This window comes from Narcine bancroftii, chromosome 5, assembly GCF_036971445.1.
Source record: "Narcine bancroftii isolate sNarBan1 chromosome 5, sNarBan1.hap1, whole genome shotgun sequence".
NCBI classification, from domain to species: Eukaryota; Metazoa; Chordata; class Chondrichthyes; order Torpediniformes; family Narcinidae; genus Narcine; species Narcine bancroftii.
This window is the reverse complement of record NC_091473.1, coordinates 199,345,574-199,362,053: the sequence shown is the minus strand read 5'-3', so window position 1 is coordinate 199,362,053 and position 16,480 is coordinate 199,345,574. Positions and strand designations below refer to the sequence as shown.

The 16,480-nt window shown below is 43.5% G+C and overlaps 1 protein-coding gene and 1 pseudogene across 1 annotated transcript; both read right to left on the bottom strand.

Annotated features, from left to right (window-relative positions):
- Positions 1-7,462: 7,462 nt before the first annotated feature.
- LOC138764545 (zinc finger protein 665-like) lies at positions 7,463-9,352 on the bottom strand (annotated as a pseudogene).
- On the bottom strand, positions 7,509-8,056 carry LOC138765451 (zinc finger protein 664-like). The gene is made up of 3 exons (XM_069942491.1): positions 8,042-8,056; positions 7,731-7,932; positions 7,509-7,684 (listed from the first exon to the last, which is right to left on the bottom strand). Exons 1-3 carry the CDS (start codon positions 8,054-8,056, stop codon positions 7,509-7,511), a joined length of 393 nt encoding a protein of 130 aa, XP_069798592.1.
- Positions 9,353-16,480: the final 7,128 nt, after the last annotated feature.

The window sequence follows — 16,480 nt, the reverse complement described above, 5'->3', positions numbered from 1 at the left end:
ATAAGAAAGTCATGTGCCAGGTAATGCCTGGCAGTCGCGATATAGCCGTACGCCCGTTTCAACGACTACAGATTGACTTCACGGAATTACCTAAGATACGGGTTTATAAATACCTTCTGATGATGGTGGATCATTTTTCTCGATGGGTTGAGGCTTTCCCGACCCCGAATGATCGTGCTAGCACCGTTATCTGGATATTACTGGAGTCTGTTATTCCGCGTTATAGCATTATTCAAACCATTGACTCAGATCAAGGTACACATTTTACCTCTCAGGTACTCCAGGGTGTGTGTAAAATTCTGGGAATAGATTGGCAGTTATATACCCCATGGCACCCCTAGAGTTCAGGCCGTGTTGAACGGATGAATCAGACCCTGAAAAATCAACTCACTCGACTTCATGAGGAAACTGGCCTCTCCTGGATTAAATGCTTACCCTTGGCTTTAATTAGGACTTGCACAGCTCCTCGTAAGGACCTTGCTGTCTCATCATTTGAAATGATGTTTGGTCTTCCTTTCATGGGATTCCTATCCCTGAGTCTAATGACCAGTAAATATTTTGCAGAGACTTTCTACTTCTCTGCATGACTTACGACAGAAGGGTTTATTAGCTCAAAACCCACCCCTGGACTATCCTATTCATTCTATTAAACCTGGTGATTGGGTATATGTAAAAGCCTGGCAAGACCATAAACTAAAACCGATGTGGGACGGCCCTTATTGTGTACTTTTGATTACAGAAGTACACAATTAGCAGTGTGAACAAAAGAAAAGGGGTGGACTCACATACAAAACATTAAACAAGCTAACCCACGAACTAAAGACATTGATAATACACCCTCCACCTGGCGTGCAGTCTCGTGTCCTTCTGGTCTGAAAGTTACGCTACGCTGGGAAAAAGTGCTGTAATGTTATTTTTATTATTTGCTGTGTTGTTCTTCTGCTGGTTCCCAATTTTTGGGAAACCACCCAATTGTACACAATGTATTAAGTCCTCCTGGAATAGGGGCAGCAGAGGTGATAATTACTTTGAGGAATGAACAGGTTTACCTTTAGAATGCAGGCAGGGCACAGGTATAGAGTGTATTCATAGTGGGGTACTTTATTTAGTATGGTTTAATTTAGGATCCCAACATGGACCAGGGAAACAGAACTGCCCTAGGGGAATGGATTGGGTTTGTGTCCCGGCCTCTACAGATAGTAAAGAGATGAGTGCTAAAAATATGGTACAAAGGAGAAGGTGGGAAAATGATAGGCAGAACATTAGTCAGGGCTATACCTGGAGTAGGGATAAAGGGGGTATATATGCTAATGCTCACAGACAAGCTGCTCCTCACAGGTTAGGTAACAATAAACGCTCCCCCCAACTTGGCATCTTGTAAATCATCCTTTGGGTCACGAATATATTCTGAAGGCTAAAGGCAATCACTATAAGGGTGATTTGAGTTGTAAATGGCTCAAGCTGCTCCAGAATACCACAGCTGTTTGGCATTTAAACCGTTTAACCAGACTCCAGGCAGTTTTGAAGATTATCACCAAACAGACAGCGATGGACTTGGATTTATTGGCTGAAGAACAACGATAGATACGAGCTACAGCTTCTCAAAACCGCCTGGCTCTCGATTACTTGTTAGCTGCTGAGGGCAGCGTTTGTGGAAGATCGATTGATGACAACGGTCACAATGGTCAGGCGGTTGAACTTTTTACTGAAGGTGGATACACACAGCCCTTATAGCAGTTGAACTCATTACTTTAGCCATCATGAAACTTCCCTGCCTAATGACTTGTGTGCAGTGTTTAATTCAACGGACCCTTCGTCAGTTCACTACAACCCAAAGGATGTGTTTCCCAAACTCCGTCTGATGATGCTGAGATTACAGTTCATTTACTGACTCGCTGGGAAAAAGACCAAGTTTCCAGTTGAGAATTTACTAAGCATAGCTAAAGAAAAAGTGGGGATTGTGAGAGATAATAGATTATAGGAAGTAAAGTTAGTATGAATAAAATAAAGAATAATAAACTAGACTAGAGGAAGTTAAGTAAGTGCTGAATAGGAATGAATTCCGATAAGAGTGTGAGGAAGGGTTACGCAAGTACAATAGAAGAAAGGTCTTATAGTGATAGAAAGAATTAGCAGGTTCTGCATATAGAATGTTAGTAAGTCCTGGGGGTTGAGAGGTGTGAATAAGGACAAAGGCAGATTCATGAATCAGGACAATGACATGATGGGACCCAGACAGGATACCCCATGGTCTTTCAAGTTTGCAGAAACTGCAAGTAGGCAGACAGAATTACCAAATGCCAAACCAATCCAGGAGGCAGAAGAATGTTAAGGGGAGGGGGGGCGTGTATCTCTGCACTGAAATGAACTATATAAAAGTTGGGTGAGCCCCAGTATGTGTGTGTATTCCCATGGTAAGGGGAAGCACCCAACTTTGCACTGTTGTACAATAAATGTTCTTTGTTCTCAATTTTTGTCTCGAGCGAAATCTGTGAAGGTACTTCTGTTTCTCACAGGAGGAACACCACCGTTAACGCCCTCTCCCAGACTCTCTCTTTCCCATCCCTCTGGCTCCCGTCCAGCTTTTTCCCCCCTTGAGACGATTTCATGAGGTTAGCTCCAGGTTGTGAGCTGTAGAAGTAATTGGAAGACCATTTGTGAGGGGTTCATTTCAAGTTGTGAGCCGTGGGCCTGGTGTATGTCTGTAAAGGGTGGAGGGTCCACTCCAGGTTGTGGGCTGTAAGTGATGCATGGTGTATGTAGGTAAAGGATGGAGGATCCACTCCAGGTTGTGGGCCATGGGCGATGTATGGTGTATGTCGGTAAAGGGTGGAGATTATTGAAACCTATGCCTGGGACAGGCTGTTGTGTCTCACCCGTTGTAATTTGTAACTGGACGTGTTCCCTCACTAAACACACACAGAAATGCTGGAGGAGTCAGCTGGTCTTGCAACATCTGTGGGAGTTAAAGATATATTCCTGATGTTTCGGGCCTGAGCCCTGTGTGTTTTTACTACAATCCCAGCGTCTGCAGACTTTTTTGATTCATTTGTGTTCCTGTACTGATCGGTGCCCTGTACCTGCTTGTTGGAGAGAGGGAGTGGGTATCGTTTGTTTGACCCTTGCTTCACAATCGGGAGGTGCAATTGTCTGTGATTAACCAGTGTCCGATGTGTGTGATTTGTGTGTTGTTGTTTTGTACATGTGTGTGAGTTTATTCCCTGTTGTGAATTCTATAGTTAATACTAACACATGCCCAGGACTTATTACTTCTTGACCCCTTCTAACATTTGCCCCCCATAACCCCTTCACGACTCTCTGTCCTCTTCCCCATCACTTCTCAGCTTCTTTCCCCTCTGCCTTTCTACCTGTATCCACTTTCCCGTCAGTTCTCATTCCTCCACACATCCTCCTACTTACTTCACCAACCTGTCCGTCACCCATTCCTTCCTCCAAGTCCCCATCCCCTCCCCTTCCCCCAAACAGAATGCATCTTTCTCAGCCATCTGCCCCTTTACCCCCTCCTCCCCTCAAGGCTCTTTTGCTTGTTCCTCCTGCCAGCCCATGCCCAATTCAAGGTCTTCACTGATCACAAGATGCTGACCTTCTCCTTCCATGAGGCATTGGACCTGTGCTCGGCCCAACGGAGATGCTTGTCTATGTGTCTGAGTTTACCACGGACATACAGCACATTGTGGGGGAAAAGCAACGAGACAACTGACGCTCTGTCATACCCCACGATGATGTCGGGGTAGTGAATACATGGTCCTCGCCAAAGCGTAGCAGCAGGACCCTGAGATCCCCAAGTATAGGACAGTTGTCCCTGATTTCAGGATGGAAAACATCCCTGACAGCCCATGTAACCTGACACTGCTGTGCGACATCTCTACCAACAGCCCTCAACCCATCAATCCGGCTGCATGGAGGTGTCAGATTTTCGACATCATCCACAACCCGGTGCACCCTGCAATCCAAGCCACAGTGAAGATGGTGTCTAATAAGTTTGTCTGGCACGGCCTCTGTCAGCAGGTCACCCAGTGGGCCAAAACCTGCACAAACCGCCAATCCAAAGTCCAGACTCACACAAGGGGACCCACACAGACCTTTGAACCAGCAGGTTCAGCCACATACACATTGACATAGTGAGGTCACTACCAGTTTCCCGTAGGGTGAGATACCTCTTGAACATGGTTGATCATTCTACGAGGTGGCCTGAGGTGGTCCCGCTGGCTGATACCACCACAGAAACTTGTACCAGGGCACTCATCGACACATGGGTGTCCAGATTTGGGGTTCCAGAGCACCTGACCTCGGACAGAGGGGCACAATTTACTTCTGGGCTCTTGGCAGCGCTGGTTAACTTCCTGGGGACACACGGTATATCACCCTCAGGGGTATTTAACCCACCACACGGCTAGCCAGTGACAAAGACTTATTTTGCGGAGAAAAATATTTAATAACGAAAACTCGGCCGAGGCACCAGGGAGTCGTTTCAGAAGGAATTTTTATTTACGTTATTTTGGAGAACAGTCCCACCAAAACACTGGGGCCGCTCTGCCTGAGCACGGACGAGCCGGTTTAATTTATACAAAGGTATAAACAATAGATACATGACACACTGAAGCCCTGAGAGCGTTAAAAAGTAACAATTCAAAGTCTGTGGCGGAATGCAGAGGGTCTACTGTCTTATTCAGTAGCACACAGCTTAACGTACTGAGCGTCGTTGTACTGATTAATAGACTTAAAAGTGGCAGCGCACAGCTTACTTTTAATTATTTGTCACCCACTAAAACTTTCTTTACTAATTTTTTCTTCCACAACCACCCCTGCGACAACCCAACAAGGGCCCTACAGGGTCATCAGGGAGAACAGCTCCACTTTATGAAGGCATTAAGGAGACATTTATTGTCAATTGGCTGAAACCAGCATATATGGACTGCAACCTGCTCCTCCCCCAAGACATGAGCAGACCACCAAAGTCAGCGGACAAAGGTCCAATCGCACGGAGATATGGATTGGCCCACAAAATAGATGACGAACATGATGACAGCGCGGACCTGGGGTTATCTCTGGCCATCATATCAAGGTGACCTCCTACATGGCAGGAAGATGGGGAACTGTGGCAGTTATGCCAGCCAATCCCAGACCAGTGCTCCAAAGATGCGCGGCCCTGATCTCAGTGCCTACGACCCATAAAAGTGCGATGGCCAGAACAATAAACCAATTTACTCCACCTATTAAAGTGATAGGTGATGTATTCTATCTTTCCAAATCTCTTATTTTCTTTAATAAAAGTGAATAATCTAAATACGTTTTTAAACTCTGGTTCCACATGGAAACTCAAATATTTTATTCCAGCATCTTGGCCATCTGAACTCAATGACTATCTTGCATTGTGCAGAATCTCCATTTACAACTCACTTTCTGACTTAATAATTTCACTCCAATGTCATTGAATTGTCCGACTTGTGTTTTTTCATGTTTTTTATATATTTTTCCCTTTGTTTTTCTTTTAAGTCATCATCTGTACCACATGGCAATGCAATTAGGGAGGGGATAGAGATTTCTCTTTTTTTCCTTTTTTTTAAAAATTTCTCTTTAAAAAAAATGATCTGGATTGTCAATTATGAATGTTTTACAATTTACGTTTGGTTTTGATGTGATAATTGTTTTATTAATTATGTGGAACTGTTCACATTGTATCTCATTATTGTTATAAACTCTCGATTAAAATCAATACAAATATTTTAAGAAGAAAATAACAACCCTCTGGAGTTTTTTCTTGTCCTGAGCATTGGCATCTCTGTACCAGATAGTGATGAACCAGCCAGAACGTTCTCCACAGTTCACCTGCATAAGTGTTGGAGACTCCAGTGACAAACTGAATCTCCTCAAACACCTCACAAAGTATCACCGCTGGCAAATTTTCTTCATGATGGCACTGACATGGGGGCTCCAGGACAGATCCTCAGAGATGTTGACACCCAGGAATTTGAAGTTCCTGGCGCTCTCCACGACTTAGCCCTCGATGAGGACTGGATTGAGTTCTCCTGACTTGCTCCTGAAGTGGAGCCTTGTTGAAAGTGTTTATATCACGGATGGATGGATTTTTAACAGATTGGGGAATTAAGGCTTGTATGGAACAGGTAGGTAAGTGGAGTTCAGTCCATGGCCAGATCAGCCATGATCTTATTGACTGGCAGAGCAGGCTCAATGGGCCAGATGGCTGACTTCTGCTCCTGTTTCTTACAGCACAGCTGACTAGAAGTGGAAGCTCAAAGAACACAGAGAGGAGAAAGGAACAGGAGAGAATCCCAGCAGGGTGAGGGCTGGTATAGAGCAGAAACAATGACTGGAGGGGAGATACCAGAATGCTCCCAGTGTGATCACAGGTGGACTGAATGGCCTTGTCTTTGTTCTCTACATTGAGTGTATTACAGAGATACAAGGGGATGAGACAGTTTTCAAACACAGCTGCTTTATTCGGTTTAGATTCAGGAAATAAAATTCAATTTCTGTATTTTGGTGGCATGGTAACAAAACATTATTACAGCACCAACAACCCCGGTTCAATTCCAGTTCTGTCTTTCAGGAGTCTGTACATTCCATCCGTGGTTGGTAGGTTAATTGGGCAGCATGGGTTTCACGGGCCAGAGAGCCTTCAACCGTGATGCATTGTTAATGTTTAAAAATATTTAATGTGAGTCACTAACATTGACAGAGAGAATCCATTCCACCTCCACTTCCCACTGCCTTGGAAAAACAACCAACATTTTAAAATACTCACCCCTCCCCAGACACACTCCCTCTACCCTCCTCCCCATGGAGGAGAAGATTCCCCAGTGTGAGATCACAACCCACCAGATTCCTTCCCCATGTTATCAGAATCCTGAATGATCCTCACATTTGTAAAATAATGCTTGTTTTGCCTTGTACCCACTGATTGGCCCTGGAACTTGCACTCCTGCACTGACTTATTTGCTGGACTATGTAGAGGATGTCCAGCTGGACTGCTCCAATACAACTCTCTCACTGCTGTTTTGTACATGTAACAATAAACTTGAACCTGAAAACAAATTGCAAATTGACAACAAAACCAAGATAAGACTCCAGTCCCTCCTGGTGTTTGAGTGAGCGATGTTTAAATATTCCACACCCTGCAACTTTCTGTTTCACCAGGCTGTTCAACTGGGTGAACATCTTCCCACATTTGGTGCAGATGAAAGGCCCCTTGCATGGACCTGCTGGTGTCTCAGCAGATGGGATGACTGGGTGAACTTCTTCCCTCACTTGGAGCAGGTGAACAGCCTCTCTCTGGTGTGGGCCTGCTGGTGGGTCAGCAGTTTGGAGTACTGGGCGAATTCGTCTCTGCTGTGAATTTTCTAGTGGGTCAGCAAGTTTGATCACTTGCTGAAGCCTTTGCTGCACTCGGGGCAGGTGACGGACCTCTTCCTCTTGTGCATACATCGGTGTAACTTAAGGCTGGACCTGTTGTTGAAGGCCTTCTCTTACTCAAGGCAGGCAAATGAATATTCCCCAGTGTGGTCCCCCCAATGCATCTGCAGGTTGGAGATCTGGTTGAAGGACTTCCCACACTCAGGGCACACAAACGGCCTCTCCCTATTTTGGATCCACTGGTGGATGAGCAGGTTAGAGGACTGGGCGAATTCCTTTCTACACTCAACTGGCAGTCCAGCAGTTGGGAGGACAGGGCAAACCACTTTCTGCACTGGGGCAGATGAATGGCCTCTCCCTGGAATGGACAGACTGGAAGGTCAGCATATAGGAGGAATGGATGAAACCCTTGCTGCACCCAGGGCAGACTAATGGCCTGTCACTGCTGTGCACGTTCTGGTGGGTCCACAGGCTGGAAATCTTGCTGAAGATCTTGCCACACTTGGGGCAGATGAACGGCTTCTCCCCAGTATGGGCCTGCAGGTGCAACCAGAGGTTGCTGAACTGGGCAAACTCCTTTCCGCACTTGGGTCAGGTGAACAGCTTTTCCCTGGTGTGGACCCGCTGGTGTGCCTCAAGGTTGGACCTGTGTTGAAAGCATTCTCACACGGGGCAGGCAAACAGCTTTACCCCGGTGTGAACCTGCTGGTGGGTCCGCAGGTCAGTGATCTTGGCAAACCCTTTCCCACAATTGGAGCAGGTGAAGGGCCTCTCCCCAGTGTGGACCCGCTGGTGTCTCTCAAGGTTGCATCTCTGGGTGAAAGCCTTCTCGCACTCATGGCAGGCAAATGGCTTTTCCCCAGTATGGACCTGCTGGTGGGTCCGCAGATCAGTGATCTTGGCAAACCCCTTCCCGCAATTGGGGCAAGTGAAGGGCCTCTCCCCAGTGTGGACCCGCCGGTGTGCCTCAAGGTTGGACCTGTGTTGAACGTATTCTCAGACGGGGCAGGCAAACAGCTTTACCCCGGTGTGAACCTGCTGGTGGGTCCGCAGGTCAGTGATCTTGGCAAACCCTTTCCCACAATTGGAGCAGGTGAAGGGCCTCTCCCCAGTGTGGACCCGCCGGTGTCTCTCAAGGTTGGACAAAGTGGTGAAGGCCTTCTTGCAATCAGGACAGGTGAAGGGCCTCTCCCCAGTGTGGACCCTCTGGTGTACCTCAAGGTTGCATCTCTGGGTGAAAGCCTTCTCGCACTCGTGGCAGGCAAATGGCTTTTCCCCAGTATGGACCCGCTGGTGGGTCCGCAGATCAGTGATCTTGGCAAACCCCTTCCCGCAATTGGGGCAAGTGAAGGGCCTCTCCCCAGTGTGGACCCGCCGGTGTGCCTCAAGGTTGGACAAAGTGATGTAGGACTTCTTGCACTCAGGGCAGGTGAAGGGCCTTTCCCCAGTGTGGACCCGCTGGTGCACCTCAAGGTTGGATCTCTGGGTGAAGGCCTTCTCGCACTCGTGGCAGGTGAACGGCTTTTCCCCGGTGTGGACCCGCTGGTGGGTCCGCAGGTTGCAGATCTGGGCAAAACCCTTCCCACACTCAGAGCAGGTGAAGGGCTTCTCCCCGGTGTGGACCTGCTGGTGGCTTTTCAGGCTGGAGGAGAAGGTGAAGCCTTTGCCACACTTGGGGCAGATAAAGGGTTTCTCCCCGGTGTGGACCCGCTGGTGTCTCTCAAGGCTGGAAAAACTGGCATAGGCCTTCTCGCACTCAGGGCAGATGAAGGGCCTCTCCCCAGTGTGGACCCGCTGGTGCACATCAAGGTTGGACAAACTGGCGTAGGCCTTCTTGCACTCAGGACAGGTGAAGGGTCTCTCTCCAGTGTGGACCCGCCGGTGTCTCTTTAAGTCACCCAGACTTTTAAAGTTTTTGCCACAGTCGGAGCACTGAAACGGGTTCATCGCTGTGGGGATGAGAGGATATGACCAGGGGATAAATCAATGAAGTCCTGCCCCTGGGCCACAGCGCGGGCTCAGCCCGAAGAAGGGTCCAGGAGAGGTGGGCCGCGGGTTAAATCAACACCGAGGCTGGGAGTTGGTTCGGGACCCGGGGAGAAGCGTCCTCCAGCCGGGCGTTGCAAGCCCCGGAAACACGGGAGCACCCGTTCCGGGACCCGGCGGTGCGTTCTTGATCCCGACGCTAAATCACCTTCGGTGTCCGACCAGCTACTGACCTGAGAACACCTGCAACCCCTTGCGATGCCTGCGAAGAGCGGCTGCAGCGGCTCGTCATTGTCTATCAACGTCATAACGTTGCCCTGTGGGACGTCCCTGTCCCGCCTTCCTTAAAGGGGGACTTGGTGAAAATGAACTTCCTCATTGAACAGAATTGGAACCATGTGAATGAAGATCTGAGTTCTCATCCAATGTGGAGTTAGGGCTGTTGGAAAGGTTCCCATTTATTGCTTCCACACTGGAGATTAATGCTCCCCTCTGGCCCGGGCGCTGCTGTCGCTGTGCGGAAGGTGGGGCGACAGGGAGCTCAACCGGATCGGGGAGAGGAGACGCGGGTCCGTTTGAAAGGGAGCCGGTCCACTGAAGCCGCGGGAACATGGAGGGAGGAAGGGAGGGAGCGCGGAAATCGGATTCCATCGCCAACATCTCCAGCTGTGTCCGAACCAACGTTTGAGCAGGATGATGCTAAACCCTCTTTCTCGATTTGCTCTCTCCTTATTGTCCATCACTGAGCCCAGAGCCCGCCCGCCCGACACTCACTGAGCGCAGCTTCGCCGCTCACTTTCGGCACCGTTTGCCTATGAAAACCCTCAACATGAACTCTGACCGTCTATTCTCCCCATTTCGGGCCAGTTTCATCCCACACTTCCGTTTCCCTTCTTTATTTATCCCCTCATCCTTCGCTGCTTTATTCCCCCTTGTTCCCGGTTCCAATGGAAACTTCCCCGAGGAAAGATTCCACCTGGAAAGGGACTGGGGAAGACCCTGTGCGCATGCGCAAGGATGGCCCGGGCGCTGCTGCTTTCCTGATTGACAGCTCTTTTTGCCCCTCCTCCTGGTCTGCGGCCGCCCCATCACGTGACGGCGTGACCTGGCTCACAAGAGTTCCGTGTGTGGAAGTGAGACGCCCCGAGTGGGTGGGTCTTGAGTGCGCCCACACAGGAGGGGCAAGAACGGGGTTCTCACCACAGGGCAGGCCGGCTCGCTGGGGGAGGGGTAGGAGACCCTGTCACTGTCCCCGTCTCACATACGGACACCCGGGGCATCCTGTTGGGGGGGAGATCCCTTCTCTTTTTTAAATTTTTTAAAATTTTTCACACTATAAACCATACTGACCAAAATACATACAGACATTTTTCTCTTGAATATATAGTGTCATTTTTTTCCCCCTTCCCTCCCTCCCTCACTCCCCCTTCCCTCCCTCCCTCACTCCCCCTTCCCTCCCTCCCTCACTCCCCCTTCCCTCCCTCCCTCACTCCCCCTTCCCTCCCTCCCTCACTCCCCCTTCCCTCCCTCCCTCACTCCCCCTTCCCTCCCTCCCTCACTCCCCCTTCCTATTTATTCAAACCAATCTATATGATACATTAAACCATTAAACAATGATGTCACTTAAAAATAAACAAGAAATTTTTGTCTTTTACTTTTATATACTGAGTCAGTTCTTTTCGTTATCTTCTCCTTCTGTCATTTTAGGTGGTGGAGGTCCACGGTAGGATTTCTCTATTGTGTTTCATGTATGGTTCCCATATTTGTTCGAATATTGTGATGTTATTTCTTAAATTATATGTTATTTTTTCTTTTATTTATTTCTATGTACCACTGTTGTATTCTCAAGTTGTCTTCTAATTTCCAGGTTGACATAATACATTTCTTTGCTACAGGTAGGGCTATCATAATAAATCTTTTTTGTGCTCCATCCAAATCGAGTTCAAATTCTTTATTTCTTATATTACTTAGAAGGAAGATCTCTGGGTATTTTTGGTATATTGCGTTTTGTGATTTTATTTTATTGGGTTTAGATCTTCCCAATTTTTTTTTACTTTCTCACATGTCCAAATTTTATGTATTGCTGTTCCTGTTTCCTTTTTACAGCGAAAACATCTGTCTGATACTGTTGGGTCCCATTTATTTAACTTTTGGGGTGTGATGTATAGCCTGTGTAACCAATTATATTGTATCATCCGTAACCTCGTGTTTATTGTATTTCTCATAGTTCCGGAGTATAGCTTTTCCCATGTTTCATTCTTTATCTTTATGTTTTGATCTTGTTCCCATTTTTGTTTAGGTTTACAGTTTGTTTCCTCATTCTCCTTTTCTTGCAGTTTGATGTACATGTTTGTTATAAATTTTTAAATTATTATTGTGTCTGTAATTACATATTTAAAATTGCTTCCTTCTGGCAACCTCAGACTGTTTCCCAATTTGTCCTTCAAGTAGGTTTTCAGTTGGTGGTATGCAAACCTTGTATCGTGAGTTATATTATATTTGTCCTTCATTTGTTCAAAAGATAATAATTTATTTCCCAAAAAACAATTTTCTATTCTTTTGATCCCTTTTCTCTCCCATTCTCTGAAGGAAAGGTTATTTATTGTGAAAGGGATTAGTTGATTTTGTGTCAATATTAATTTTGGTAGTTGATAATTTATTTTATTCCTTTCTACATGAATCTTCCAAATGTTGAGCAGATGGTGCAATACTGGTGAATTCCTATGTTGCACCAATTTTTCATCCCACTTATATCGTATATGTTCATGTATCTTCTCCCCTATTTTATACAGTTCTAATCTGGTCCAATCTGGTTTTTCCCTTGTTTGATAAAAATCTGATAGGTATCTTAATTGTGCTGCTCTATAATAATTCTTAAAGTTTGGTAGTTGTAAGCCTCCTTGTTTATACCATTCTGTTAATTTATCTAGTGCTATCCTCGGTTTCCCCCCTTTCCATAAGAATTTCCTTATTATTTTCTTTAGCTCCTTGAAGAAAGACTTAACACTAACACTGATAGGAAGGATAAACTGTATTAAAATGAACATCTTCCCAAGGATACAATACCTATTTCAATCATTACCAATTCACCTATCAGTGTTAGTGGTAAGTCTTTCCAGTGCTCTAAGTCGTCTTGTAATTTTTTCATTGATGGCTGATAATTTAGTTTATATAGATGGCCGAGATTATTATTTAGTTGTATACCTCGGTATCAAATTGCTTGTGTTTGCCATCTAAATGGTGATTCTTTCTTAAACTTTGTGAAATCCGCATTATTCATTGGCATCGCTTCACTTTTATTTGCTTTGATCTTGTACCTGATACCATATGTACCATATTCCTTCAATTTCTTATGTAATTCTTTTATTGATATTTCTGGTTCTGTTAAGCAAATAGACTGATTTTATATTCCTTCTCTTTTATTTTTACCCTTCTTATTTTATTTTCTGTTCTTATCAGTTCTGCTAGTGGTTCTATAGCTAACGCGAACAGTGAGGGAGATAGTGGACATCCCTGCCTTGTTGATCTGCTTAATTTAAATTGGTTTGATATATATCCATTTACTGTCTCTTTCGCCAATGGTCCCTTTAATCCAATTAATATATTTCTCTGGTAGGTTGAATTTTTGTAGTACTTTGAATAAATAATTCCATTCTACTCTGTCAAAGGCTTTTTCTGCGTCTGAAGCAACTGCTACTGTTGGAGTTTTGTTTCCTGGTACTGCATGGATTAAGTTAATGAAAACAATTTTCTATTCTTTTGATCCCTTTTCTCTCCCATTCTCTGAAGGAAAGGTTATTTATTGTGAAAGGGATTAGTTGATTTTGTGTCAATATTAATTTTGGTAGTTGATAATTTATTTTATTCCTTTCTACGTGAATCTTCCAAATGTTGAGCAGATGGTGCAATACTGGTGAATTCCTATGTTGCACCAATTTTTCATCCCACTTATATAGTATATGTTCATGTATCTTCTCCCCTATTTTGTCCGTTGTTCGTCTTTTTTTAATAAATCCAGTTTGGTCTAGTTTTACTATTTTTGGTACACAGTCGGCCAATCTGTTTTCTAATAGTTTAGCTATTATCTTATAATCTGTGTTAAGTAGAGATATTGGTCTAAACGATGCTGGTGTTAGTAGATCTTTCCCCGTCTTTGGTATTACTGTAATTATTGCTGTTTTGCATGAATCTGGTATGTTTTGTGTTTTTTCAATCTGGTTCATTACTTCCAGGAGAGTAGGACTTAATAAGTCTTTAAATGTTTTATAGAATTTTATTGGGAGTCCATCCTCTCCCGGTGTTTTATTGTTTGGTAGTTTTTAATATCTCCTGTATTTCTTCTATTTCAAATGGTTTCATTAATTTATTTTGCTCCTCTGTTTGTAATTTCGGTAGTTCACTTTTAGTTAGAAATTCATCTATTTTGTCTTCTTTCCCTTCGTTTTCAGTTTGATATAGTTGTTCGTAGAATTCCCTGAAGTTTTCGTTGATCTCTGTTGCGTTATATGTAATTTGTTTGTCCTTTTTCTGTCTTAAGCTGCCACGCTAGTAATTTGTGTGTATTTTCTCCTAGCTCATAATACTTCTGTTTTGTCTTCATTATGTTCTTTTCCACCTTATATGTTTGTAGTGTTTCATATTTTATTTTCTTGTCTGTCAATACTCTTCTTTTAGTTGTATCTTCCTTTATTGCTAATTCTTTCTCTGTATTTGTTATTTCCCTTTCCAACTGTTCTATTTCTCGATTGTATTCTTTCTTCATCTTAGTTACATAACTTATTATCTGTCCTCTGATTAATGCTTTCATTGTGTCCCATAGTATAAATTTATGTTTCACTGATTCCGTATTTATTTCAAAGTACATTTTAATTTGTCGCTCAATGAATTCTCTAAAATCCTGTCTTTTAGGTAGCATGGAGTTTAATCTCCATCTATACATTCTTGGTGGGATGTCCTGTAGCTCTATTGCCAATAACAGGGTGAGTGATCTGATAACAATCTAGCTTTATATTCCATTTTCTTAACTCTTCCTTGAATGTGGGCTGATAACAGGAATAGGTCTATCCTTGAGTATGTTTTATGTTTCTAGAATAATATGAATATTCCTTTTCCTTTGGGTGTTGTTTCCTCCATATATCCAAAAGTTGCATTTCCTGCATCGATTTAATTATAAATTTGGTTACTTTGTTCTTTCTGTTAGTCTTTTTTCCAGTTTTATCCATGTTTGAGTCCAAATTAAGGCGATCTTCAAAAAGATATCTTGCATAAATTTTTGATCTTCTTCATTAGGTGCGTATACATTGAGTAAATTCCAAAATTCTGAATATATGTGACATTTTATCATTACATACCTCCCTGCTGGATCTATTATTTCCTCTTCTATTTTGATTGGTACAATTTTACTGATTAATATAGCTACTCCTCTGGCTTTTGAATTATATGATGCTGCTGTTACATGCCCTATCCAATCTCTCTTTAATTTCTTGTGTCCACTTCAGTTAGATGTGTTTCTTGCACGAATGCTATATCAATTTTTTCTTTCTTCAGTAAATTTAACAGCTTCTTCCTTTTGATTTGGATATGTATTCCGTTAATATTTAAAGTCATATAGTTCAACATGGCCATTTCATACTTTGTTTATCTTACCTTTCCGTTCCTCATCGCCACCTTCCCTTCTTATCCATTTCTGTTTTCTTTTTTTGAACACATTGTAAGACAACATTTCTAAAACATAAAATATTTCCACTATTCCCATATCTAAAATTCCTTTAACCACAATAGTCCCTCCCCTCTCTGAGTTGCCCTTTGTCCCTTGTCGGGCAACCACATCTCCCCTCTCCATTTGGATTTGCGAACCCTCTCGCAAGCGTCAACTGATTTTGCAGTGACAGTTATTCTTCCCCACCCAGCCCCCCCAGAAAAGATTTTAATCTTCATATACAACAAAGCTCACTCTCTTAATTCCCTCCTTACTTCCTTTCTTCCCTTTCTTTCCCTTCTTAGTTCTTACTTAGACTTTATTCTTCTTCTTCATATATAGTTTGTTGTCATTTTTGTTCTTGTTACATCTCTTCATCTCTGTCTGTTTTGTAGGTGTTCTGCAAATTTTCGTGCTTTTTCCGGATCCGAGAAAAGTTTGCTTTGCTGCCCCGGGATAACTATTTTAAACACCGCTGGATATTTGAACATAAATTTATAACCTTTTTTCCATAGGGTCGATTTTGCTGCGTTAATCTCCTTCCTCTTCTTCAGGAGTTCAAAACTTGTGTCTAGATAGAAAAAAAATTTTTGACCTTTGTATTCCAGTGGTTTTTTTGTCTTTTATTTTTTTCATTGCCTTCTCCAATATATTTTCTCTTGTCGTATATCTTAGGAATTTTACTAGAATGGATCTAGGTTTTTGTTGTGATTGTGATTTAGGGGCTAATGTTCTGTGTGCCCTTTATATTTCCATTCCTTCCTATAATTCTGGCATTCCTAGGACCCTGGGGATCCATTCTTTTATAAGTTCTTTCATATTTTTGCCTTCTTCTTCTTCTTCCTTAAGGCCCACTATCTTTATATTGTTTCTTCTATTATAGTTCTCCATTATATCTATCTTCTGAGCTAACAACTCCTGTGTTTCTTTAACTTTTTAATCAGATTCTTCTAATTTCTTTTTTAAGTCATCTACCTCCATTTCTATGGCTGTTTCTCATTCTTCCACCTTGTCTACTCTTTTTCCTATTTCTGTCATGATCATCTCTAATCTATTCACTTTTTCTTCTGTACCTTTTATTCTTCTTTTTATTTCACTGAATTCTTGTGTCAGCCATTCTTTTAATGTTTCCATATATTCTTTTAAAAAAAATTTATCCATGTACTGTCCCTTCCCTTCATCTTCCATTTCTCCGTGTAGAGTTTGATGTTCTCCCTCCTTTTCTTCTGAGTCCACTCCAGGATCTGTGTCCTTTACCCCTGTCTCTTCTGATTTTCTTGTTGGGTTGTTTATTTTATTTTGTTGGGTATTTTTGTTTTTATTATTTTTATTAAAGGTATCTTGGTGTTGGTCTTCTTCCTCTGGGTTGGTTATCTGTTGTTTCTCTGATTTCCTATTTTT

Coding starts and splice junctions, on each gene's coding strand:
- LOC138765451 (XM_069942491.1), bottom strand. Junction 7,685..7,730: donor GAGGCCATTCATCTGCCCCA/GTGCAGAAAGTG, acceptor CTGGACTGCCAG/TTGAGTGTAGAAAGGAATTC.